This window comes from Aulostomus chinensis, chromosome 15 (assembly GCF_037954235.1).
Source record: "Aulostomus chinensis isolate RoL2024-O1b breed Wild chromosome 15, RoL_Achi_v1.0, whole genome shotgun sequence".
Classification (NCBI taxonomy): Eukaryota; Metazoa; Chordata; class Actinopteri; order Syngnathiformes; family Aulostomidae; genus Aulostomus; species Aulostomus chinensis.
Genome location: NC_141334.1, coordinates 24185057 through 24212791, shown reverse-complemented (window position 1 = coordinate 24212791; position 27735 = coordinate 24185057). Strand labels below are relative to the sequence as shown.

Here is a 27735-nt window from a genome sequence, read left to right as displayed (position 1 = left end):
CTGAAGTGTACACTGACACTACATCAAGTAACTGCTTCCAGAAGTACAGCACAGTAACTACGACCGAAATGTACAGTACTGGAGTCTCACTTTACTCCGACTCAGCATAATTTGTGACCAGGGGCACTGGAAGTTGGGCTTCTGAAGGGGGCTGCAGTACCCCCTACTGTTAAGAGGGGGTAATTGCAAGCAGTAAAAAAGTTTATTCAACAAATCCATCAAACTTGTGGAAGTCTATTGCAATCACCTGGGAAAAATGACATTCCAATTTTTTTCTGAATTTATGAGAGAATCTTTTGATGTATGAAATGAATTCTGCCCTGTTTTCTGAATCAATGAGATAATTTTGATAGAGAGACAGTTTGAAAAAGTAAACAAATCCTTTCCTATTTTTTTCTGAATTGATGAGATCATGATGACATGATGTGGTCAAGCAAATACTAAATTATTTGTCATGTGGTGTGCAACTACTAGCTCAGATACTTCCTCTGTACCGTTGATAATGGACCGCCCAGCCAAGGTTCTAGGCCTCCTCCATGCAGGTGACTGAGATGTTCTCACTGGATACCGAGCCAGCTTTTATTTGTATGAAAAATGATCTCAATTAAGACAAAGAGAGGGTCACACATCAGGCCTCACCTCATGTTCTCCATCATATACTTAAGTGAGGCACGTGTGTCATAATTGTATTTCCCGTCGCCATGCAGGCTTTGACTCTGGCCCTAATTGGAACATTCTGAAGAGTTTTTGTTTGTGGTGTTAATTTAAAGTTAGATCAGCAAATGCTGCTAAACTTGGTGCCGTTGTACTATTAAGTAACACTTGTCAGTCGTGTGTCATTTCCGTCCCAGATCTTTTATTGTGACGTGCTGGACAGCAGTAGAGTGTCTCTGTGCAAAGCACCACTCACAGCAGGTTTAGGCTTACTTGTTTTGTGTAACAAACCCTTTGCCTCGTTCTGCAGTGTTGCTGAGGCTCAGTCCCCGGTGCATCTACTTGATAAGTTTGAACAGACCTGAATTCCATGTGTGAACTGTCAAAAAAAACGAATATGCGGTCCCGTGCTGCTCAGGTTGGTTGCAGTGTAAATATTTCTGACATCATTAGAGATCTCCCAGCATCCCCGCCCCTGACTAACTTCCAGCGCTCCTGTTAGGGACCAGCAGCTGAGTTTTGTTAAAGGTGAAACATTGATAGATACGTAAGCCAGGAGGCTCTGCTGAGAGAACGAGGAAGGAGGAGGCAAGAAAGACATTGTGGCTGCAGACAACCAGCTTTGCTTGGTTTGAATGAGGGAGCAGCAACATGCCACTGACATGGTTTGGGGAGCCACAGGGGCGGAATGCAGACAGGCGGTAATGGTGGAAAGTACCTGGTGATGTCCAAGTCAGGGAACAGGCTTAAGTGATAGTTTGGGAGGGGGGCGGAGTGGAGTAGGCTTTTGTCACACTCCACTGGGGAATAGTGTCGGGGGGAGGGTGCTTTGTCACAAAGTTTGTTCACAGTGCTGTAAACTGGCTCAGGCGGCCTACAGTGGAGTGAGAGACAAGAGCAGAGAGGTTAGTGACCGGGGTGGGGGAGGGGGTGGGGGTGTTGAGAGGACTGGAGTGAAATAATGGAGGCACACAGATGTGAGAGAGAAATAAAGAAGTGTGAAAAATGGCAGACAGAGCAGGACGGGTTCTATGATGCACAGCCGGGTTCCTTGCTGCAGGTTGATAACGAGTCGTTCTAGAAACCTCCTGACGCTTCATTCACAAGGAGAGGAGCTGAGAGTTCTGCTGTCCTGCTGACATCCTTCCACGCTGGTATGGAACCCTTGGTAATAACAGTCCCGATTCATCATCTTTGACGGTGCTTAATGAGGGAAATGTATTTCAGATTTCCATCCATTTTCTATACCTCTTATCCGTGCGGGGGGGGGGTTCCTATCCCAGCTGACACTGGGCGAGAGGCAGGGTTCACCCAGGACGGGTCACCAGTCTGTCGCAGAGCCATGAGGAGCAGTTAGGGGCTCAGTGTCTCGCTTGATTTCAGCAGATGAAAAGCACCTCCACACACCTGAGTGGAGGTGGACGACCTTGGTGTTATGATCCCTGACTCACTAACCAGAACTCACAGCTGTGGAGTTCTGCATGGGGATGTTCTGACCCACGAGTACCTCACTAGTCACTACTGCCACGCTACTACATGAGTATCTCAGTACTTATTACCATATTAATATAAGAGTAATGTTCGAGTTACAAAATACTATCTTCTTGAACAAGATTATGGTATCACATTCGTACTCTCTTGCCATTACTAAGTTTACGTTTGTGCTCAGTGTGCATCACGTAGTTATGACTATATACTTTTACTACTATAACTATGTTATTGAATAAATGTACAGCATGATTACTACATTATTACACAAGTACTCAGTCATGATTACAACAGTACGTCAATGTGTATCAATTATAAACTGGGTTCAGAGGATTTTAGAGCAACAGAACGATGAAACTGTAGATTTCTGATGTATTCTCGTTGGCTGCGTTCAGCTGAAACAGCAGCCGAGCGTTCTGAGGAGGTTTTAAGCAGGATTATCGATGATCTCCTTCTGTTTATTCTGCTCGTGGTGTTCACAGCTGCTCTGTGTCCACAGGATGATGGGCACCAACTGGTTTAAGTACTTTAGGGAAGAAAACAATTACCCACCAGTGTCAATAGTTTTGCTGTTGTTTCTTTATACACAGTTCATTGTCGTCTCTGAACTGCATTTTGACACTTAAAAGAGAAAAATAACAGAGGAGCAGCAGAAACCAGACGGTCACACGGGTCTGATGGTCAGCACTTCAGCTCCAGCTGATTACAAGGGAAGTGGCGTGTAGTTCAGCCCTCACATAGAATGCAATGTACTAAAAAAATGTTTACCGGCTACAAAGAGACTTATAAAGAAGACACTTTAGTTGTTGCTTTGCATCTTGCAAGCTAAATAAGTTGTTTCACTCCTGCACAAATGCACGCCCTCTAGCCGGCCTGAGCCAGGCAGATCACCAGCCTGAGCAGAAAAACAGGGGAAGCGTCCTCTTGAGAGCTCGCCAGAGTGAACGCGAGCGGCCAGAGGAGCCACCAAGCCAACCTGAAGTGATAATAGCGTCTCAGATGTGCTGTGATTAGTTGTGTCCTGGTGGATAAGCAACCTCTCACGAGTCCAGTAGAGGCAGTGTTTTCATGTTTGTAGAGCCGGTCAGTTCTGTTTCATAATTTGGACCCGAGGAGACGTCAGTGAGTTAGTGTGGCGCTGTACTCTGCTCTCTCACCGGGTGGCTGTGCTCTTCACCTGCCAATGGTGAGTCAGTGAGGGAACGGAAGCCCACGCCAGCCGGCCTGAGGAGCCGACTCATTTCCGCTGTGATTCTTCTCATTCTCACTGAGTTGGCTTTCTGCCTCATTCTACCCACAGTTAGTGACCAAAGGTGGGTTTGGCAACTAAACTGACAGCGCCCTCACTCTCCTGTCACTAAGGAAGCGGCTTTCCTTGTTTCCTATGGTAGATGTGGACACCTGGCCCACCTGCAGCTTCATGCTGCTGCGCCTTTTCATTTGTTTGCAGTGTAAAATATGGGTCCCTCACTTGGTCGCGTTTCTACAAATTGTACCTTTAAAAATACAAATATTTTCTAACTTTCCTAAATTCTATGACCCAGTTTGCATTTTAGAGCTGCAACGATTAACTGATAATTAGGCAGCACTCATTATTATTCTCATGACCTGATGATCATTTGAACACTAAACATTAAAAGTAGCTCGGCTCATTCCAGCTCATCTAACTCACTACTCGCTACGGTAGCAGCACATTAGCTTCAGTCTTTTGGATGTCAGGCTGCTGGTTGGACGTTTCAAGGTGTCGTTTCGTCAGCAGGTTCATCAATAATAACGCCGCCACAAAACAGCAGCAGAAGAAGAAGGGATAACTCTTTATCTTTTAGATGAACTCTCTTTCTCTCTGCAGAGAAAACATCTACAAGGCAGCAGAAGCAGAAACATTCACGATGGTTTTCACAGTCATCAGCAGCAATCCAAGGCAAAATCAAGAGCTCGTGCAATAAAAATGGAATGAATTCATCCACAATGAATTTCTATTTAGTTCTGTGTGATGAAAATCATGCAACTGGGACAATGCACATGCAGAGTCGGGCAGCGCGGTCGGTTACAGACGGCACTAAAGTTCTCACCTCAACTGGAAGTGCTGGGAATCAAACCTGTGAACCTCCCCTTCATCAAGCGAGGAATTTCTGATAGGATGGAAAAAGTAAACCTTCGATGACCACACTCCGACAACAGTGAATAAAGGACAGAATCTTTGCTATTTGAAGACACAATATTATAACACAGTGATGACAGAAACACTGAGGGACATGCTAAAGAGCACAGAACAACTGAAAACTTAAAGACTGTACACACACACACACACACACACGCAAATCCATGAGGGCAGGAGTGAACTGTCCATGCCAGGATTCATCCTCAACATCATCAGGAAATGTCAGCATTGACATAGATGACAATGCTACAACCATTAGCCTTTTAAACAAGACAGCATTTAGATGTTCACAAGCTGAAGATTCCCGTTTGACTTCCCTTCTGAAACCTGACCTGACCCCATATCATGACGGATACATTGTCAGTATTTCTCTGTTCATGCAGCGCTCGGAGGCGAGTTTGTAACACTCCCTGGAAGTTGGATAAGTCGCTGTAAAGCAGTTTCACTGCAAACGTGTGGAGCTCTTCGTGGTGTGAACATGGATGTGATGCTCAGTAGCGCCACAGACACTGAAAACTCCACGTCCAAATCTAACGGCCGCTGACTCCAACAACCTTTCCAGAGTGAGCCGCTTTATTCAGCTCAGCATGAAGACGTTGTCTTGATATGCTGTATGTTTGTCTGTGTAAACGCTGCCAGTGTGTGGATGTGTACTCCCTGGGCGCTCAGCTGATCTGGAGCACACAGTTTGGGGGAGAGTCGTTTATACACAAGTCTCTGCCCCTCATTCCTCCAGCAAGCCTGTTATAAGTCCTCTTTCAACATGATGCACCAACATGGCTATAAGTGCTTCAAAGGAAGTATGGCTGAATGTCTCTGGGCACCAAACGCAGTGATGTCACGTCATGTGCTTGTCTTTTCCTCGGAGAGAGGCATCAGAGAGAAGAGCCAGGCTGATATGTAAGTGGCGCCAGGGGCCACAGCCATGGCTGCTACCTCCATCTGTGGATCCTGGCTCCTCAATAATGACCCACTGATGAGACCGGGATGCTGGACAGGTCTGGACAGCGTGCTTCGTTTCTCTTGCTGACTCATTCATACTGTGATGAGCTGAGCTGACACAGCCAGTCAGTTCACATCAGACCAGAGAGCACTGACCTTGGAGGAACCCGTAGGTGCCACTTGGAGAGTTGAAGTGGACCTCACCACTGGTCCGGTTCATCTCCCTTGATCTTTGATTCATCAGCCTTTTTATGAGTACCCAACACTTGAAATGACTGTAGCTCTTCTCTCGTCTTCTTTTCAAAGTAGAAGAAAGTGTAAGTGAATGCAGCAGTCAGAGATGCATTGGTAAAGCAGCTAGCATCCTCCTCATCACCACCCCAACAACTACACCGCCGTTTCTCACTGGACAACCCCCCCCCCCCAAAGGCCAGGGCCACACCTCAGACACGACAGTTTCAAAACTTTCCCAACATTTTAACCCTAAGAACACACACACACACACGCCCACACACACACACACACACACGCACACCGCAGGATGGATGTTATCTCACAAATGTGAAAACACGGCAGGAGACTCCCGCCACACTGTGTTGTTTTATGTTGAAGAACAAACAAGAACTCTGCTCAAAGTCATGACATGATTGCACTGCCATGCCAGTTCTAACACGGCTGGCGATTGGCCAGAATCATCATCACCTGTTACACAGCAAACACATCAGGAAGCAAATGACAGTTAGGGGTTCATCAGGAGTTTTAAAAACCTATAACAAACATTTTAAAAGTTTCTTGGGTGTTCAGCGGTGTGTCACACCGATCCGTTTCTCTCTCGGTGGTGGATCGCGCCTATGCTGCACCTGGGTGTGTTTTTGGACGTGTGCACAATTGTTCATGCGCTAAAGTCTACCTTGTGTCTGGCATAAAACGCCGCACAAGTGTCACCCTTGTTATTTTCTCTCTGCCCACTCACATTCCTAACTAACAGTGTACCTGTACCGTGTACCGTCCGTGGGGCCGTGAGGATCCTTTAGAAGGGGAGGTGTGGTCAGGTGATCCCACGGTGGGTCGGTGCACAACGTTTATGTCAATGACCAACTAAACCTGTTCACATGCTGCTTTCAGCCCTTGCAAACTCAGAAATGTATCCTGGAACGAAGCAGTGCACAGGTTGGTCACAGCAGCTGGTAAATGTGTCATGTGAGCACGAGTGTGCGCGTTGGCCGTGTAGAGGAGGGGAACAACGGCATCACCAGCTGTGGTTCACGAGATACATTTCTTACATCAGTAGCAGTTCTGCTGTTATTAGCTATTGATCTCTTCCTCAGTCGCGGTTTGTCAACTTCCACAGATCAGTTATCAGCCTCTCACTGAACTACCAACATCAGGGGTTCGCAAAACTTCAAGCAAGGTGACGTCAGGGAATCGTCAGAAGCAGTAAACTCAATATCATTCGGCTGCTATCAGCTGCTCGGCTATCGCAGATACATGGTAGCGGCGTGCGTGCTTTTTGATAGGAAGCAGAATCAGAATACTTTATTCATCCTAGAGGGAAATTCTGTCTATGAACTGATATTACACTTTTTTTGGCACATAAAAGACTGAAAACAATGCCTATGGTGATTTAAAAATGGGGTAAAGCCGTCCAGCAGAGAGCAAACACTCAGCACTGAGGTTTATGTCTCTTTTTATCTTCATCATTTCTTCTTTGTTAGCTGCAAACTTCATATCTGCTTTTACGTCGACAAACTATGCAGTGATGCTCTACCGTTCAGAAACAAAGGTCTCCACTTGGCTGGCCTCACACGACTACGAGGCGAGAGTAACACACAACCACAACAACCGAAGCTCAACATCCGTCATCGTAACACAAGTGAAGCTTAGGAGCAGCCTCACGTGGTCTACGGGGCCCGCGAGCATCAACGCTTTGTGTTCCAAGTGTTTGTGTGGACGACGGTAAACAGGAGTGACAGGATCTGCTGTCAGAGTGCCAGACTGGCGGTCAGCATGGTAATCTCAGGAGCTATTAGGGATGCACCTTGGCCAAGAGCAAATGGTAAACCTCTTAACTCCAAAGAGAATGGAGGACTAATCCTCCACTCAACAAAGCTTAACATGGAGGTCCTTCAGTTATCCTCTGGGATGAGCTTTTGTTATCACTCCACTGAAATATTCCCATTTGCCGATGCAACACAGCAACACGATGCGATTCAGGCCGCAGCGCGCAACAGTGACCCAGCACAGACATCATGGGCACAGTCGCCTCGCGTCTTTATCCTGCAGCCACTCTCCACATCCAGAGAAGAGCCGAGGCAGCATGGAGGAGCGGAGGGTTGGGCCTCTGTGGAACTTCTCTGACACGATGTCACTCTGTCGCTTTGGGAGCAAAGGTTTGGTCTGCAGGTGGTAAAAAAACCTCGCAAACAGTTTAAGGCCTCACGAGATAAAAGAGGTGAGGCGAGGGGTCAACGCAGGAAAGAGTTTGGACTGAAAGATGCAGAACGTGGAACTACAAATAACATCTGTTATAAAGTCATTTTTGTCTTTGCTCATTAAAAAGGAGAGGGGAATCTGAAAGGGTGAACTCATGGGATCTCCTGGAAGGATCCTGCTACATCACATGGCGATCAGCTCTGTCAGTGTGAGAACGGTGACATCTTCAAAAACAAATTCAGCTTTTAGCTGAATGTCATTCATTTATTCTGCATTTGATGCGTTGAAATGCTCCTTTTTAACCAGTTTTAAGTGATAAGCCAACATTTGTGAACATTTATGTTTAGTTTTGACTGGCTCTGTGTTGAGTGAAAGCCGAAGCGTATGAAGTTCAAGTCAATGAGCAGACTTGGTTTGAAGCACAAAACAAAACATACTGGGAGCGTTTTTGTCTTTTGAGAAATTTGCAGATTGTGAAAACTGGCTTTGGGATTAGCGAGTATAAATTCGGCCGGGGGGGGGGGGGGGGGGGGACGCTAACGTAAAACGCAATGACAGCGGTTCTCCAGAGTGTTCCTTCTGACATATTCTCAAAGGAAAACAACGCTTTTGGTTTCTGTCACACATCACCACCTGGAAATTTTCACTTTGCTGCCCTGCTTTATAAAGACGTTTTAGTCCGTATTGTTCCACGTGAATCACCTGGACAGACATGACATCACTCCTGAAAGTGCACGATGGCATCTGACTGTCTCACTGATGCCACTAACCAAAAAACAAAACCAAACCCCACCGAGACACACAGAAACATAATGTCCTATCAGAGTCTTTGTCTTAGTAAATGTGTGTTTAATGTTTGACACAACCTTCACAGTAACAACATTGCTTCCAAAGACGCACAGCAGCAGCTTGCGTCTGGCGCTGCGTCAAAGACCGCGTGCAGTTAGGAGGGGAGACGAGAGACGGCAGCACACCGGTTCTTTGAACCTTTTCAACACCACAGCGTCCTCATCGCTGACGCATCGAGCAATGACCTGATGCATCGGTGGTTTGCAGCCATGCGTCATTATCACACTCAGAGACACACAGTCCAGAGACAAATCAAAAAAGAGGAAGCAGCACATCACGGCACAACAGAGACACAGACTTCAGCAGCGGCTTCCTCTTTGTAGGGACCATCTGTTTCAGGAATATTTGTTGGTGTAAATATGGACCACACTTGAAGGTCTCAATTCTTTTTAGACTATCTTTGCACAGCACTGTGGAGGACATTAGACTCTGGGTAGTGTGGATTAGTGAGATTTTAACCCCCAACACACACACACACACACACACACACACACACACACACACACACACACACACACACACACACACACACACACACACACAAACACACACTAAAAAAGAGCAGATGGTCCAAACACAAGACACAAGTGATCTATTCAAACGGCATCATCGCTCCCCTTGGAGTTGTGATTGCTTTTTGAACTGTCACACAAACACTTGGGGACGAGGGGGAGACAGGAGGGGTGGGGTGGACGTCTACCTGTCACCTCTAGTAGTCTGGTAGGAAGGGAGGTAATTACCGTAAGAAGGAAAAACCATCCAACCTGTTTATATCCTCTTCCCCCAGTAAGTGTTTAGGGAGGGGGGAATAACTCCCCGGGGAAATGGGGGGGAGACCAGACTTGTACTCCAGAGTGCCGCTGTTAACAGGGGAAGAGATATGATTTTCCATGGCTGGAGAGAAAGCTGCAGAGGAAGAGCAGAAGAGAGAGTAAAAGCAGAGAAACAGACTGCTAACTAGCATGACCCCCCCCCCCCCCCCCGCATATACTTCTAATTTAAATTGCCTGCTTCAGTTTAGTTCAGCTCCTCTAGAAATAAACAGCAGTGTGTATCTTTTTGGATGCACAGCTCAGTCATAAGTGTGGTCTCCATACAACAAGGTAGCTTAACACCAAATTAACAACAGGTACTGCGGTCAGCGGCGTCCAAACGTGCACTGACTCCGAGGCATGGCGGACACGACATCCGCCACCTTGGAGACACTCAATCTTGCAGATATCTGGAATGCCAACATTTGCCACTGTAACCACGGTGAATTCTTTGAATATATGATTTACAGGCTTAACCGCAGAAACCGACTGATGAAGACCGATGTGCTAAATCGAAATAATGACCGATGTCTGCCGGTACTGGTGATGAACCTGCTGTTGTCCTCACCACCACGACATCACGTTGGGATACTTATGTCAGAAAAAGAAGGAATTTCAAATACTTTTGGTTTCACGTTAGGACTTTGGACCTCCAAATATCCTACGTACCATTTTAGAAAACCCAATGACATTCAAGTGTGGAAATGTGGACGCAATGTTGGTGTAAGTGAACGGTGGCATGGCTCAGAGGTAGAGTGGCCATCCAGTCACCAACGGGTGCCTCAGTGAAGGATAGGAAGAAACATGTCCATGCACCGAGCAGCGCATCAGAAAAGACACACGACTGCTCGTTCACACCAAGTTATGTAGAAGGATGGCTTACTGTAGAGCTTCTAGGGCATCGGAAGTAATTTCAGCTGCAAAAAAGTCCAATCTAGCAAATCTTTGAGCAACACAACAATCCCACACAATAAAACCCTAATTTAATCTTTGAGCAACACAACAATCGTCCTCACATAAAAATCTAATTGAATCTTTCTGTGGCTGAATCTCATACAGCATCTAAACAAAAGGCTGTGCCGCACTGAGGATTACACAAGCGTACTACAGATAAAGAGAGCGTTAAACTTTCTAATCCAGGTCATTGCTTTGGTTTACTGACACATTAAATATATTGTTGTGTTACTTGTTTGTTTTTGGCAGCAGCTGTTTAAAGCCTAAAGGGTGTGTTTGCCTCTTGCTCAGCACCGAGGCACACAGCGCGTGCAGATCCCTTCCTCAAGAGTCGGCGTGTACTGAGTCAGACAGCAAATACTGGCCTCTGATTAATCAGATAAACAGGACTAAAAAATGAAGATGTGGGCTGCAGCACCTGGCCATGAGGAGGGACCTCTGCTCCTCCAGTGCACAAGCACCCAATAAAAGAGCTAAGAGAGGAGCCCGTTCAAGTCTCTATCACGGTTTCACTGCGCGATAACTTCTCACGTAATTAGCGAGTAGTTGCATCTTTATAAGATTTCCTGCTGTTAGTTAAACGACAGAAGTTGAAGTGACGGAGCTGAGGACTCACAGTGGGTGATATCAGGAGGCCCATAGGGATCGGAGAGATATACACTGGTGGGCTTCCCCACCTTCAGGTAGACAACATCGGACGTGTTCTTCAAAATGGCAACGGCCTCCTCGTGAGACACCTCCTCCAGGCTGTAGTTGTTCACCTGCCCAGACAAAGACAAACAGGAGCCAGGAGTTTTAGAGGCTGCCTCCTGTTTTCCTGCCCTGCTCAGTTAAGACAAGTCCAGCGTGTCCACGGTGCTTTCAGCGGACTGGATTATGACAGATGGTCTCCGGGTGAGAACTCAGCAGTGGGGAGGTAATTAAATTAAGCACTGGTTAAGCAAGAGGGATGCCCTCTCCAAGACGAAGCTCACTGCTCCTCCACTCAGCCAGCAGCTCGCTTTCACAAAGTATGTGGACATCATTTTATTATCAATGTGGCTGAAGATGCAGGAAGAGAATGACTGGCTAATAAACTCTATTCACAGAATCACAATTGGTCTCCTGGGTGTCTGCGTTGCAAATATGATGATTCACCAGCAGGATTAGTCTGATGTCATCCGGCTCTAAGTCTCATGACGAGTTGAAATGGACATCCTCACTGTGATCATCTGTAACCACAGCAGAAGAACCGAGAGCAATACGCTTGTGGAGGCGCGACAGCAACATATCGCTTTAAATTATTCTGCTTTGAGATAAAGGGCCCCTGTTCATGCACAAGCTTCATTTCATCCCAAGGCTGATGAATCCAGTGAGTGCGGTACGCAGAGTCAACAATAATCACGAGGTTCATTAAAGCTGCGACGCAGTGCGAGTCCTCACTGAGGTGTAATAACATCACTTCCCTTTTCTGCTGCCTGTAGTTCGTGTTTGATCTCAGGGTGGTAGTTTAGTTACGCTCCGTCCTTCACAAGTTGGCCACTCGGCTTCAGAAGAGTTGAAGTTGCTTTCGATCTTACTTGAGTCCGAGGGACTCACCATTAAGAGCCTGTCTCCGACCTGAAGGCGTCCGTCCTTCAGCGCTGCTCCACCGTCAATAATCTTAGTGACGTAGATGCTGTTGTCACCGGGGATGTGCTGGTTCCCAACGCCACCAGCTATGCTGAAGCCCAGTCCTGTGTGTGCGCATAGAACAGAGAGCTTATGAGGATCTTTAGCTTCACACAAACCACGTCAGGATTCATGCTCCTGTTTTGTGCACAAAAAGTGTAGAGGCCTGAGTGGTTCGAAAATATCTAACAAAGACAGAGATAGAATGTGACCATGAAATGACCATAACAACGTGTACGGTTATTTTACGATATCTTTTTCATTAATTATATATGGTGCAACAATGACCATGAATTAATACAATAACAAACTTTATGGAACTGGAAACTCTTGTTAACATTTGTGAATAACTACTGTCACAAAAGTATGGACACATGGTAGCTTAGGGTTGAGTTCAACTTAATCAGGGTAAGACAGACGAGTCACCTCAGGGTGGCAAAGACCACCGACACATGGTCGTGAATGTTTACATAATAAATATTGCAATATAATTATCGAGAGGTTTGGTTCTAAGTTAAGGAACATGTGGATGCATGAGGATGAAGGAAAAGCCGGAAGTCTCCACACAGACCCTGGACAGCGTATGAGAATGGAATGATGGGGAAATATTATTTTCTTTTTAAAACAACCTTCTTGAATGAAATGAGTAACCTTTGCAATGCTGCTCTTTATTGTTCATTCTGATTGTTGCTGTTGTGTGTAATTGTGTCTCTATAAACTGTAAATTATATTAAAAAAATATTTGAATTTGTCAATTTAAATGTAATGGTGGCAAGTAAACTTTATCTAAGCACCCTGACCCCTTGCACCCCCCCCCAGCTCCACCTCAACCTTCCCCAGGTGTTCCGTCCATCTTTACAGTAACCTGTGACAATGCTGCAGGTATTAGTTAGCTGTAAATTAACAATGGACTGACCATCATCAATGTTACTTTTCCTGGGAATCGAGCTTCATATTCCTGTACTGAGCCACAAACATCACTCACGTGTTTGCGTCTGAACTCACCTTTTGGACCTTTGACAAGTTTGATCTCTATTATGGTCTCCAGCATCGGCCTGCGTCGCCGCACGTACAGCCGGACGATAGAACCCGCCACCTTCAGGGCCTCCACTGCCTTGCTGTGGGAAACCTCCGACACGTCTGCATCGTTCACCCGCAGGATGCAGTCGTTCACCCTGGAGGAGAGAGTGTGACGGTTACTGCTGATGTCAGAGGGCTGATGATCCATCCATCCATCGTCATCTTCCGCTTATTCCTTACTAGTAAGGGTCGCGGGGGGGCTGGAGCCTATCCCAGCATCTACGGGCCAGAGGCGGGGTTCACCCTGGACAGGTCGCCAGTCCATCGCGGGGCCAACACACAGAGACGAACAACCATTCACACTCACATTCACACCTACAGTCAATTTAGAGTATCAATTAGCCTCGTCCCCAAATTGCATGTCTTTGGACTGTGGAGGAAGCCGGAGTACCAGAGAGAACCCACGCAGGAACAGGGTGAACATGGAGACTCACACAGAAAGATCCCGCGCCCGAGCTGGGACTCGAACCAGGAACCTTCTTGCTGTGAGGCCACCGTGCTGACCACTGCACCACCGTGCAGCCCAGTGCTGATGATAATTAAGAGAAAACATGCGCACCCTTCAAAACCGCCAGCAATCCAACAGCAACAAGATGGGACTGTTGATGCTTTGGATGCCACAAGTTTTTGCTTGTCTTATTTGTAGATTCTAATGCTAACAAAGCTAATATTGCTCATCTCAATGTTGACAACTGACTATATTAAGGCTTATGGTGCTAATGGCTGGCTAGTTGCTAACAGGTAATAAAGTTTTTCTTTATTTTTTTATGTGTGATTCAATGAAGATATTTAAGTTTTTTGTTGAATGATTGACTGTCAATGTATACTTTTAAATACTGATGAACAAAATTAACTTTACGTTCTGTAGAACTGATAAAATCGCATCCTTTTTTAGTTTTCTCTGTACAGTAAAGTGACAAAAAAGCCATCAAGGAATCTTAATAAATACTGAAAGAAACATGAGGAAATCATTTGATCTCTGCCGCGCATTCCTTGTAGACTGCGAGGGCCTTTTTCAGGTTTGGGTAAAAGTAAACTAAACCCAACCCTCCCCTGTGCTGACGTGAGACAAAGCTTCACGAAGCTGAGAAAACTTGAGCCATGCTGTTTGACTGACAGCAGTTTGATTACTGTACAGAGGTGCGTTAGAGGGTTAACAAGGGCGAGTTTCAAGTGAGACTGACTGGGTTAAATGGTATACAGGGTGACTCTTGCAAACATGTTGACATTCGGTGTGGATAATCCTGCATGATGCCTGCAGACACACACACAAACACACACACACACACACACACAAACAAGCACACACACAAGCACATACACACACACACACAGTTGGCAGTAGATCCTGTTTACTTACTGTTGTGACCCATGTGTTTGCACTTGAGCTTTAGATTGCAGGCAATGTTGTGCATATAACAAAAATATGCGTATCGGTGTGATGTGTCACAGTAGGGGTTAAACTATGTGTGTGTTTGTATGTGGACGAGAACACAAGTGTGTGTGAAAATCCGAGTCAGTGAGTGGCTCAGTTGGAATTTCCCTGAGGTGTCGACCAAAGCATCCGTGCCCTGACAGTCAAGGACATAAATGTCCTGGGGGGGCACTCATACAGACCAGCTGGGACCCAACACACACGCACACACACACACACACACACACACACACACACACACACACACGCACACACACATGCACACACGCACGCACATGCACACACACACACACACACACACACGCACACACACACACAGTAGGAAGCAGAGCGAAAAAATCGGAATACTTACACATCATGTCCTTTGACATCAACAAAGTATTATACATTTAAATTTGGAAGATTTCCATCAACGTTACAGAATTCTTATTATTCAGATACTAGGAATGGATGAGGGGATGCTATGAACCCTGCGTATCCCATAACCCACCACTGAGATTTTGTCTGTATCATAGCCAGAAGTGCTCAAAGCACTGTTTAGATGATCGCATTCATCATAAGCTTTTCATCAGGAAAAATAAACCAATCTGAAAGATTAAAATTGCCACATTTTATTAATAAAACATGTACTATTTAGAATTTTGTGAGCCTCATTGGGAAGCCATGGCTGACTCCAATGAGCTTGACAGCAGCGGCTGTGAAAACTTGTAAATAGTTGAAAACAAATACTTTCTAGAGGCTGCAAATGTAAACGAGTCAACATGATGAACAGTTTGAACGGTTATGGACTGACATTTCCACCCTTTTCTGTAGCAATGGCGTTATAATTGTTATACTGCAGAAAATAGGCTTTCGAGTTGTCTGTCTTCTAGCCACGCCTGTGCTGGTTCCATAGATGTGCAGAGCAACACACTCAGACACTGCTGGTGGCTCAGAGGGTTAATAAAGTTAATAATAGACAATCGGTGATCATTTTTTTGAAAAGGGGCGAATGTGGAAAGCTCTACTCTCTTAGAAAACTCTGTCCTGAGACAAAAAATTAAATGTAAATTGTGATATTATGTCATTCAGACTTATAGAACTAAAACATATAGAGATAAAGGTCAGGGTTATATTGGGTGCAGTCTTGAATCTATCTATGCTTTTAACTCTCTGAAACAACAGCCTCCATAAGCGACACTTGGAAGGCTCCGGGCGGTTGCTGAGGCATGCTTATTGCTGAGTCCCAGAGCAGCAGCAGGAAGAGTGTCAGGCTTCAGTAATGCTGTAGAAAGGCAAATCCTCATCAGGCCTCCCTGCTCACAAAGATTAGACTTCCCCTGCATCTATAATACATTGCTCTAGCTGCCCACCTTGGGAGTGGGGGCACCATCAATTAAGCTAAGTGAGATTTATGCCTGGCCGGCTCCTTCTGCAATCTGCTCCAGATTGACGCTGTGCATGCATTATGCTTGCCTCTAGCATCTGTGGTCTGACAGTAATGCTCCAGAGTTGCAGCTTAGAAGGAAAACTGTGGCTGCAGCAGCACAACCATTGTTGTGCAGCAACCTTAGCCACACTGCTACTCCGAAAATCTAAATTTACATCCAATTCTGTCTCAAAGTCCTGAGGCTGGTCTTTGATGTTATAAAAAGAGATGTCAAGTGTCATATAATTTGAAAGCTCAATCACCCTTTAATCCTGTAAACTGTAACATTTTTTTATGCTGATCAAAGCACTGCACTGGCCTCAAATAAATTCTATATAATGGTACATGCTAGGCCTGGACAATGCAAGCCGTCATGAGAGCGCCAACACTCAGCTGCACAAAGCCTCTCATATCTCTTTATAATGAAGGATGTGATGCTCAAACAGCCAAACATATCAGCTGCGTAATTTGGTTGCAGCATTAACTTGTGGCACAACGGTTGTGAGAAAATGAGGGTTAAATTCTTGATGAAAGGTCAAAAAAGATCAGCTCACCAGGATGGGTGTTTTGGCCGGACCGAAGGCCAGCCCCAGGAACACTTATGTATCTAGGTGATCGTAGTTCATGGGTCAACACAGGGGTCACGTGGTTGATTTGGTCAATGACTGCTGTTTTTTTTCAAAATGCAGCAATGACACCACCGCAGAGCTGCAATGTCAGCCAAGTAACTTAGAGTTTAATTGGATAGATATCTAAAGTTTGTTTCTAAAGTCATTTGAGGTGAGAAACAGGCAATGCGGTCTGCAGAATGAACATTCAGAAGCACGTAGTGTTTGTGCCTCGTGATGATTTAAGTGACATTCTGACAACAGCATCTCTGTTGCTGGGATGCCAAGAAAACTGCTGATGAGCAATTACTAGACAGGAAATGAGCTCATTGGGACCCAGACAACTCCACTAATTCTTCATTTAAGCTGTGATATACTGTATATACCTGCTGTATCTGTTTCTTTTCCCATTTTTTTTCATTCTACACAGATCCGTCCAAATCCACCATCATCTGGGGTCTTCAGAAATGTGTGGAAATGTGTTATGTTCCAACAGTGTAATCAGCCCCACATTAGAGATGCTGAAAAATCTTAGTTGCACAGGGAAAAAATAGTATGATCAGAAAATGCATTTTCTGAAAAAAAAAAAAAGACAAAGGAGCTAAGGAGCCAGGCCCGGGGTAGGGTGAGCAGGTGAGTGCCTGGCAGTTGGGCCTTAGCCCATGGGGTTCGGCCGGGCCCAGCCCATAAAGGTTACATGGACTCGTCCCCCCGTGGACCCACCAACTGTCATTACCCAAAGCTCCGGAACTGGAAGGGTCCGGTGTAGTGTGATTTGGACAGTAGACCAAGGCGGGGGCCTTGGCTGTCTGATCCCAATATGTGGAAGCTGGCTTTTGGGACATGGGATGTCACCTCTCTGCTGGGGAAGGAGCCGGAGCTGGTGGAAGAGGTTGAGCGTTACTGGCTAGATATAGTCTGCTTCACCTTGACACATTGTTCTGGGTCTGGGACCCAAGTGCTTGAGAGGGGTGAGACTCTCTCCTTCGCTGGAGTTGCTCCAGGTGAGAGGCAGAGGCCCGGGGTGGGCTTTTTGATAGCCCCCAGACTCTCTGCCTGTATGTTGAGGTTTACGCCGTTGGACGAAAGGGTTGCTTCTGGGCATAGGCCTTCGGGTCGGGAAACGGGTCCTGACTGTTGTCTGCGCTTATGCGCTGAACAGCAGTTCAGAATACCCACCCTTTTTGGAGTCCCTGGGAAGGGTGCTGGATGGCGCGCCGACTGGTGACTCCATTGTCCTACTGGGGGACTTCAACGCTCACGTGGGCAATGACAGCGTGTCCTGGAGGGGCATAATTAGGAGGAACGGCAGGCCCGACCTGAACCCAAGTGGCGTGCAGTTATTGGACTTCTGTGCAAATTGAAGTTTGTCCATACCGAACACCATGTTCGAACATAAGGATGCCCATAGGTGCTTGTGGCCCAAGGACATCCTAGGTCGTAGGTCTATGAAAAATTTTATTGTCATATCATCTGACCTGTGGACGTATGTTCTGGACACTGGGGTGAAGAGAGGAGCTGAGCTGTCAACTGATCACCATCTGGTGGTGAGTTGCATTAGGTGGCAGGGGAAGACGCCGCGCAAACCTGGCAGGATGATCTTCAACTCCCACCTCCGGCAGAGCTTTGACCGCAGTGGGGGACATTGAGTCTGAATGGGCCATGTTCCACTCTGCCATTGTTGAGGTAGCTGTTGTGAGCTGCAGGGTGTAAGGCTGCTGGAGCCTGTTGTGGCGGTAATCCCCGAGTCCGCTGGTGGACACCAGAGGTGAGGGGAGCTGTCAGGCTGAAGAAGGAGGCTTACAGGCCGTGGCTGGTCTGTGGGTCTCCAGAGGCAGCCGACCTATACTGGCAGGCCAAGCGGTGTGCAGCCATGGCAGTCGCCAAGGTAAAAACTTGGGAGTGGGAGGAGTTCGGTGAGGCCATGGAGAATGACTATCGATCAGCTCCGAAAAGCGTCCATTGCCTCGGGGGGAAGGCGGTAACTTGCCCACACTGTTCACAGTGGGGACCGGAGGCTACTGATGTCAACTGGGGAGATAATTGGACGGTGGAAGGAACACTTTGAGGAACTCCTCAATCCCACAACACTTATTCCATGGAGGAAACAGAGTTGGGGCGGTACTTGGGGGGGGGGGGGGGGGGGTGTCATCCAATCTGAGGGGCAGAAGTTGCCATGGCAGTGAAGCAACTCGGCGGTGGCAGAGCTCCAGCTTTTGTCCCTGCCGTGGAACCGTGGATCAGCTCTTCACCCTCGCTAGGGTGCTGGAGGGGGCATGGGAGTTTGCCCAACCAGTCCACATGTGCTTTGTGGATTTGGAGAAGGCTTATAACCGTGTTCCCAGGAGCACCCTGTGGGGGGTACTCTTGGAGTATGGGGTGGATGGCCCCTTACAAAGGGCCGTTCAGTCTTTCTACCGGAGGAGTGAGAGTCTGGTTCGCATTGCCGGCAGTAAGTCAGACTTGTTCCCAATGAGGGTTGGACTCTGCCAAGGCTGCTTTTTGTCACTGGTTCTGTTCATAACTTTTATGGACAGAATTTCTAGGTGCAGCCAGGTGGTGGAGGGGGTCGAGTTTGGTGGCGGGATCTGCTTTTTGCAGATGATGCAGTCCTCTTGGCTCCATCAGGCCACAACCTCCAGCTCTTGCAGGGACAGTTCGAAGCCGAAGCGGCGGGGATGAGAATCAGCACCTCCAAGTCTGAGGCCATGGTCCTCGGCTGGAAAAGGGTGGCCTGCCCCCTCCTGGTCTGCGGGGGGTGGGGGTCCTGCCTCAGGTGGAGGAGTTTAAGTATCTCGGGATCTTGTTCACGAGTGAGGGTAAGATGGAGCGGGAGATTGACAGGTGGATTGGGGCAGCGTCCGCAGTGGTGCGGGTGCTAAACCAGTCCGTTGCGATGAAGAGGGAGCTTAGCCAAAAGGCGAGGCTCCCAATTTACCAATCAATCTACGCACCAACCCTCACCTGTGGTCATGAGGTCAGGGTAATGACAGAAAGAACGAGATCGCGAATACAAATGAGGCCCAAATGAGTTTCCTCCGCAGAGTGGCTGGGTTCTCCCTTCGAGATAGGGTGAGAAGCTCAGTCATTCAGGAGGGACTCAGAGTAGAGCTGCTGCTCCTCCATGTTGAGAGGAGTCAGTTGAGGTGGTTTGGGCATCTGGTGCGGATGCCTCCTGGACTCCTCCCTCAGGAGGTTTTCCAGGCATGTCTGACTGGGAGGAGGCCTCGGGGCCGACCCAGGACATGCTGGAGGGATTGTATCTCTCGGCTGGCCTGAGGCTGCTGCTTGTGCGACCCGGACCAACCAAAGACGATGGCGGCAACGACGACAACGATGCTCAGTTGGTCGAGTGGTTAGAACGCATGTCACACATGCAGCTGACCCCGGCTTTTCAGGCCAGATGTCCTTTGCTGCATGTCACACCCCCCCATGCAAAAAATATTAAAAAAAGAAAATGTGTTTTCTGCTGTTATGTTGATATATGGTACATTGTGAAGTGATTGTGACTCATAACAGACACACTTTAAAATACGAGACACAAACAGAGAAACAAGCTGTGGTATAAATTTTACTAACATGTAAGATTTCTCTAGGTGGATCATCCAGTGGAGAAGTAGAATAATCAGAAGCTGCATGATGCTTGCGGTGTAACTCGTCATTATCTGACAGTCTTCCTCTTAAAGAAGATTTAGTTTGAGGTAGGCAAGTTTGTAAAAGTTGCTATTTTTCTATCACTCGATAAACTTGTTCTAATTTGCAACTTTTGTGGGCAAGTGTATGTGACTGACCTCAGGCGTCCATCCTCCGCTGCAGCACCTCCTGGGATGATCTTGGTGATGAAGATGCCCGGGTCATCACCGATGTGGGGGTTATCTGTCCCGCCGGCAATGCTAAAGCCCAGTCCTGAGTTCCCCTGCAGCCATGGAGAGCAGTTGCTGACACACTTCCACTCTAACTTGTACTGGACACAATACTGTGTTTTTGTCAGCAGTGTGTCTATGTATTTGTGCGGAAACAAATTATATTCAAGCCTAACAGTGTGGCATCTCTCTGTATATTACAGATAATTCACAGGTGTTCAGTTTTTCTTTACATAATGATTCTGGCATTATGCTGCAATTCCAGATCGCAACCTCTCTGCCGGTGGAACCATATAATTATCAGCACCTCACTATGAAAAATACTTATTTCTCAGTAGCCCATTCAACCTCTCTGACGGCCGTGACGTTCCCTGCTGCAGCAGCAGCACGTTGTCAGCTCTACAAATAAAAACCCCAGGATACCCATTCACAAAATGAATGCTCTGATTGCAATTTCAGCTTATGTGAACACTTGATTACAAAAGCCAACGAGCATCTCTGCAGGGATCTGCTGCCTGGAACACTCAACCAAAACATGGTTCAGCTCTCAGGACAATGGCTGAAGAAGACTAAACACAAGGTAGTTTGGCTAAGATGATAAACACGGACCACGGGACCACGGTTCTCTAGGGTACAGTTGGAACTGCTTCCTCGTTGTCTCTGTCCGTATTCACTAGGCCAATATTTCCATTACGTTGTGGCTTTATGCCAGCTGTGTCACAACTGCTTTAGCACACATAGGGTTTTAGGTGGGTTATACTGGAAGTCTAAAGCTCTCTGCCTTGTTACTGCAAAACAGAATTGATTGATTTGAAGATAATCACCTTGTAAATAGTCTGACAGAAAGATCCAATCCAAGACTTCTTGTACATTGGACATGTGATGGACGTGTGTTTCCCTCAGTCTCTGTCTCTCCGACATGCTCATTATTCTCAGAAACTGTAACCTTTCACATTCCAAAGTTGCTCCAGGCTTCAGTCCTTGCTCCTTTTCTGGGAGCAGAGTCAGCATTAGCTCGCTCCCGGACATCCTGACAAGCCCAGAGCACTTAGGTTAAAGGTGTAATGACTATGTGCTGCTTGGATGGTCAATGTGAGATAAAGCGCATTGCTTAAAGAACCAATAACACTGTTCCACACCCTCTTCAGAGAGACCTCAGGCAGTAGCTGGTGAGGATGGAGGGCTATGGAGGTCACAGTTTTGGTGGCTTGCAGTCTTTGTAATCCTCCCAACCTCAGTTCGCTGTGATTTATAGTTTTTCCACATCACCTCCCTGAAAGAGGATGATATCCCCCTTCTTCGATATTAGCTCATGATGTAGAAGTTCAATGCAGACCCATACACTGACTTGCTCTGTGTATTTTCCCTCTATCATGTTGAAAAGTGTGTCCCTCCTGTGGGAGCAGAGGTACTCACCCGCTCCAGTGTGATCTCCTCAAACTCATACTCAATTTCTGTGCCATTGACCTGCAGATGAACAAAAACAGATCGACTCCATTTACCTTTCAAACTTAACTTGTACTGCTACCGAATATTTATATTTGAAGTCAGAGGATGATAATAAAGTGTTACCTCATCAAAAAAGTAAAATTTGCCATTGAGGTGTTCACACGACAAAAATACTTTCATCTTGGTTGAGTCCAACCAAGACGAAACTGGGAAATCTGTATTTTGCATTTTATAGCTGTACTCAATCATTTTCATTTCAACATAAACGCCCATCGTTTAGACAGAAGTTGATCTGATGATGACCAACTTTAATTGGCATGCAATAAACTCGAACTGGCGTGACGTTGTCCATGAGATGTGATTGGTCAGTAGGCGGAGCCTGTCTATGTTCCTCTAACCTTCAGGCCTCTTCTGGAGCAGAACTGAGCTGCAATCTATGTTTGATTTAATCAGATTCACATCAAAGAAGCAACAACCAGAACACAGGAAGAAAACCGTAAATGTGTGTTTGCGTGTGTGTGCGTGTAGGTGAAATGCGTGCACTGAGTGTATGCAGTTGGTGTGTGTAAGAGAGTGTGTGTATATAAACACAATCATACGATAGAACATGAGAGGAGGTTATTAGATGGGTTGATGATGGTGATGCTTTGGCGATGCTGAACCTCTGTGGTGGAGGCGGGGTGGGGGTGGGTGGAGGGGTGGGGGGTTCAATGCTGTCTGAGGACCTTGTGTTATGAGAATGTATTTCCTGTTTCCCTTGATGACAAACTATGCTGAAGTCAGCTGTTTCCGTCGTGCAGAATGATTCTGATGAGTCTGATGATACCTCGCTAAAACTCTGGCCCTCCCCCTTTGTAGTAAAAGCCCCCCCCCCCTCCGAGTAACCAAGAGGTTAAAGGGGTGGGGGGTGGGGGGTCTGTGAGATGAAGACGCATTTGAGAACTTGAAAGGTGAATATATACACGTATAAAAACACTTTTATACGTGAAACAAGGCTGAGAGTTCCACACCAAAGGTGACTACATGGAGTTAGTTCTCATGACCCCCCCCCCCCCCGTGCTAAATAGACTCCACCTCAAGGGAAACAATTTAAGGTGATGGTTAATCAACATTTGCTATCTCTGCAACATGGAGGATGGAGACGAATCAGCCTCATCCTGCATCTGACTGAGATGATTAATTGGCAGCCAGCACGTCTGTCATTACGCATTCGTACAGGAATAGCACACACGCATGATTGGCTGCATATCATCACGCAGCATCAGATCTCCATGTGATCGTAGGGGCAAGAGAGCCTGGAAGGCAAAATGAACCAAAGTAGTGTAAGGACAGAGTTTGGTCAAATCTAACGCTCCTCCAGCACACGATCACGCTTAGATTTGATTGATTACATGAATCTACGTATTTTGGCAGGGAAAAGACTTTGAAGCAGTCACTGGCCGAGGTAGGGAAGCTGCTCCTCTGTCCTCATTTCAGGAATCCGAATGTCTATTACTGTTAGCATAACCGACAGCTGTGACAGTGTGTCATGAAAAATGCACTAGCTCTCTGTGCCTCGTCTGCATTTGGGGAGAATTAATTCAGCGTGTGCTTCATTTATTTGTTTTGATGTACATTCTGTAAAAACTGCTGGAAATGAAGATCTGCAGAAACTCTTGAGCTCTTTCTTATTCATGACAAACATCAATAATTCAGCAGTGCAACCTCGTTTGTTTTACTAAGATAAGTTACACCATCAAACTGCAATCCAACACATGTGATCTCACCTCAAACTCAAGAGATAGAGCCAAGCTTTAAATATTGCAGCATAAGGAGGGCTTTGACTGATCGGTGTTGATTTTCAGCTGGAACAAAAATCATGGGAAAAGACACAAAATTTCAAACTCACGTAAGGAACTGACTCCAAAGTGTCTGTGTTGACGATGATCGGGGCGGGGCTGGCCTGTGGAGACACAAGGAGAAAAGGGTGAGATGGTTGTTATGGAGAAGTACCACAGCCCATCCACCAGTGTCCTACTTTCCATAATTGTGTCTAGGGGACAAGCTGGAGAATCTCTGTATCATCAACATTTAAAACCCAGAACCCCCCCCCCCCACACACACACACATTTTTAACACTCTAATAAAGCTATTCCTGCTGACCATGAGGGTGGAACAGTGACACTTCTTCCCAAAAGTGTATTTTGTCTTCGAAGTATTCACAAACAGGTGTGCAGATATTCTTTCCACTCCTGCATTATTCTTTGCGTCTCCACAATGCAGAAAGATTCGGCTACGTATATTTAGTTGAAACTAATGCTAACGATTCCTTCCAAACAAAAGTAAAACTGTGTAAAATTGCCAATTTACGAACCCTCAAGCACATCACCCAGTAAGTTCCTCCATGCGCTCTGTCTTCCACAAACACTTTGATTTCAGCTAAAAACAAACAAATGTCTCTCTGTATGTTCAGCGCCACCATGTATGCACCAACAGATGAAGGCTGAAACGGTGGAATAAAGTTTCTTCGTGGATTACTGAGCACACGGCTGGATTATACCAAGCGATGCGCCTGAGAGTTTATAAACAGATGTTTTTGGGCAGTTTTGCTCTTGTTGGCGTGAAGTCAAGAGAGTTGTTATTAGTCGATATACTTGGCAGGCTCTTTCTGCATTTTGGCGTCACGAAGGCGTGATATAGGGTGGAAAAAAACACCTCCATGAGCTCAGGACTTCTATATATTTTTGGGTGGAGTATCACTCACTCATGAAGGACAAGAAATCTGGCTGATGAACGATACCAGAGACACTTCAGCGCTGTGAGTGGAGAGTTTATGACGGCGACTGTTGGCCTCCGCCTCCTGAGTATGAACATGAGCGTTAATGTGTGAGTTTGAATGGGTGAATGAGGCAACACTGTGTTGCTATGGGAGAGGAGGAGCAACATAAATACAGCCCACTTACACTTCACCAGCTTGTGTTGAATGCTCTGAAAATGTCAACGTGAAAACCCCTTTGGGCAGATAATAGAACACATGCATCTACCATTTTCTACAGGGAATTTGCATTTATTAAAAAAAGAACATGTGGTTTGGAGCTCAGAGTAACTGATTTGCTGGTTTCAGTCACTTTTGGCCACTCTACATATTTCATGTTGTGCTGCAGAGACTGCCAAACCTCCCCAGTCGCTCAAACCACCAATTTCACACTCCATGACATTGCATTATTTCGTTGCTGTTCTTTTTGTTACCGTGTCTAAAGAATGACTGAACTGCAACAGTGATTTACATGGAAATGAGCTACATAAGGGATATCAATATGGTCATTAGGCTGACGCATACAAGCACGGAATGATTGAAATGTCTAAAACAGAACCATGCGGACACACAGCTTTGTAAGCCAGGCTGAAGAAAGACAAGTTCACGTTTCGAGTCATGAATCTACACAAGAGTTTTATGCATCTGGCTGCAAAGGCTTCCAGACACTGGTCCTCAGCACAGGTTATTGCACGACTACTTATCCAACAGGATACTGTCAGTCATTTTCAGTTATAAACTGAACTAAAATGAAATGCAGAAAGTTTCTCCCAACGGTTTGTAGGAAGTGGAGGCTCCTGAGAGAGGGAGTGTTACGGTCAAAGCAGGAGAGCAAACATCAGATTGTCTGGTGTGTGATGAGGCCCAAGGAGGAGAGAGGATAAACAATCCAAGGAGAAAAGCAGGAGCTTTACTGTGAACAACGACAATAAACGAGAGTGCAATACATATAAAGTACTATATCATAGTGAGTGAACTAAGACACATGACACTCTGAAAGTCACAGGTGCGTCACTTCCTCATCTGTAACTCTAAACTCCATGAAGAAGGTTGTGCTTGAGTCAACCTCAGGCCTCATTAAAAGCACTTCATGAAACATCTGTTCAAAAGGCTTGAAACAAGGGTGCTGGAGGTTGGGCGGTGCCAACGTACTCCCAGGCTCATTCCTTCACTTCTCTGCTACGGGTGAACTTGAGTGGACCGACTGAGTCAGTGAATTTAACACAAAGAGAAAGATTACAGCTGGCTGGCTGTGCTAAGCTGCTCGCTGATTGAAGGAAAGACTTTGAGGGTGTGTGTGTGTGTGTGTGTGTGTGTGTGTGTGTGATGGATGATTACAGCAATTAAGATGCTTCTTCTTGTCGTGCGGAGAGAGACAGAGACAGAGAGAGCACAACAACAAATCAGCAAACACAACTGCAGCCATAATATGAGCAGCTCATATATTCATACATTTATGACCCATAAAACCAGTATAAGGCAGAGACAATCCCATCACTTACGAGTTACAACTGAACAAGTGCTAAATCTATACAATGAGCCCAGTGTTCAGAGACGAGGAAAGGCTGGGAACAGAGAGATGGAAGCACACAAACGGGCTCTTGTCCAGCACATTTCCTCCTATTATAACCGACCGCAGGATTCTTAAATAATCCAATTGTAGTTCCGAGGGATCTGTCATGAATCTTATTCCTGGGACTGGATGCTTTCTGCTGACCTCTGCCTGTCAGTTGTGCTGGTCAGCAGTGGGCAGCTGCACATCAGCCTTCCGTCTAGTTCTCAAAAGCAGAACACACTGTCACATGAACATGAACAAATTCTGGAAATACGAATATGGAGGCAATTGCTAAGAAGTGTTGGGCCTTAAGGGCGGCATGGTTCAGAGGAAGAGTGGCCGTCAATCTGAAGGGTTGCTGGTTCCATCCTCACTTCCCCCAGTGACCATGTCCAAGTATTCTTGAGCAAGAGACTGAGCCCCTAATTGCACCTGATGGCCCTGCGGCGGACTGGTGACCCGTCCAGGGTGAACCCTGCCTCTCGCCCAACATCAGTTGGGATAGGCTCCACCCCCCCATCTTAACAGATAAGCGGTCGAGAAAATGGATGGATGGATGGATGGATAGATGGAGGGATGGATGGGTATTGGGCCCTGCAGTACCCACATGTAAGCCCCAAGAGCGAATGGCCACTCAGCTAAGCACATAAATGGCATGCTTAACTGCACTTAGGCTCATTTCTCTGTTTCAGGCTTTCCACGATCACCATGTGATCAACTGCCTCCATCAGCATATTAGGGCAGCGTACAGCAGCATGATATGTTAGGAGGCTGTCATGCACATGAAACTACACCAGTGATACTATCATGGAGTAATAATACTGAATTATTCACTGAATTCCACCAGCACAGTTAAGTAGCAGTCAGACCAAAAACTGGATGAGAGGTGCGGTAAAATCCATACAATAGTGTGTCGATGCAGTTCCCAGTGTTGATGTCATGTGCTAAAATCCTACTGTGTCATAACCCCCAGGCCCCAGTCTGCTCTGACAGTGTAGACCAGTGCAGAAGTGTGCTTGGTGTGTCGTCTGACACGCAGCTCGAACTGGATGTTGAGAAAGCTGTAAAACTGGTCTCCTACCGCGGGAGCTGCCGTCACAGAGCAAATATAAACTCCAGATTCACAGAGTGAGAGGCTTTTATTTCTTCAGTTGTGTCTTGCTCAATAATTCAAGGGCACCACTATGTATAGTGGCTCATGAAAAGGGGGGAATGTATCAATAATTCACTGATATGTCATGCAAAAGTAGTCAACAACACAATATGAGATGTGGGTGCTGGAAGTGTGCTTAGTATCAGGGCAATGATGGACCGGTCCAAATATGTAGACAGCGACACGACTCAAAGATGAAGGTCACTGACTGTCCTCTTCTTCTGCAGACAGATACCACTGATGGGTTCTAACAGGATCGTTTACCTTTCATCCTAATTTATCTGCTCAAGTGTTGAGTAGAGCCTTATCATGAAGGACAATCAATTGAAATGTTTGGGACATAAATTGGTCGGACAGAAGAAGAACAATAGAGTTTCATGAAATATACTGGCTTTAACATGCAACACGAAACCTCTGTTCCAGCTTACACTCATCGTCCAGCTCCCT

The 27735-nt window shown here is 46.3% G+C and overlaps 1 protein-coding gene across 31 annotated transcripts in view; it reads right to left on the bottom strand.

The window, feature by feature from the left end:
* Window positions 1-27735, bottom strand: part of dlg2 (discs, large homolog 2 (Drosophila)) — a 190777-nt gene that overhangs the window by 22263 nt on the left and 140779 nt on the right. For 22 of the 31 annotated variants that reach the window (XR_015119477.1, XM_086226407.1, XM_086226411.1 and 19 more), the window contains 9 exons: window positions 23675-23728; window positions 21754-21804; window positions 20266-20390; window positions 12949-13118; window positions 11872-12008; window positions 10910-11054; window positions 9268-9433; window positions 4215-4274; window positions 1373-1528 (listed from right to left, as the gene is read on the bottom strand). Coding sequence is in view for 30 of the 31 variants with exons in the window: in XM_086226407.1 (XP_086082533.1) it covers window positions 1373-1528; window positions 4215-4274; window positions 9268-9433; window positions 10910-11054; window positions 11872-12008; window positions 12949-13118; window positions 20266-20390; window positions 21754-21804; window positions 23675-23728 (1064 nt within the window). In the remaining variant the exon portion in view is untranslated. The remainder of the gene's footprint in view (window positions 1-1372; window positions 1529-4214; window positions 4275-9267; window positions 9434-10909; window positions 11055-11871; window positions 12009-12948; window positions 13119-20265; window positions 20391-21753; window positions 21805-23674; window positions 23729-27735) is intronic. The other 9 variants (XM_086226422.1, XM_086226423.1, XM_086226428.1 and 6 more) reach the window with 5 other exon arrangements.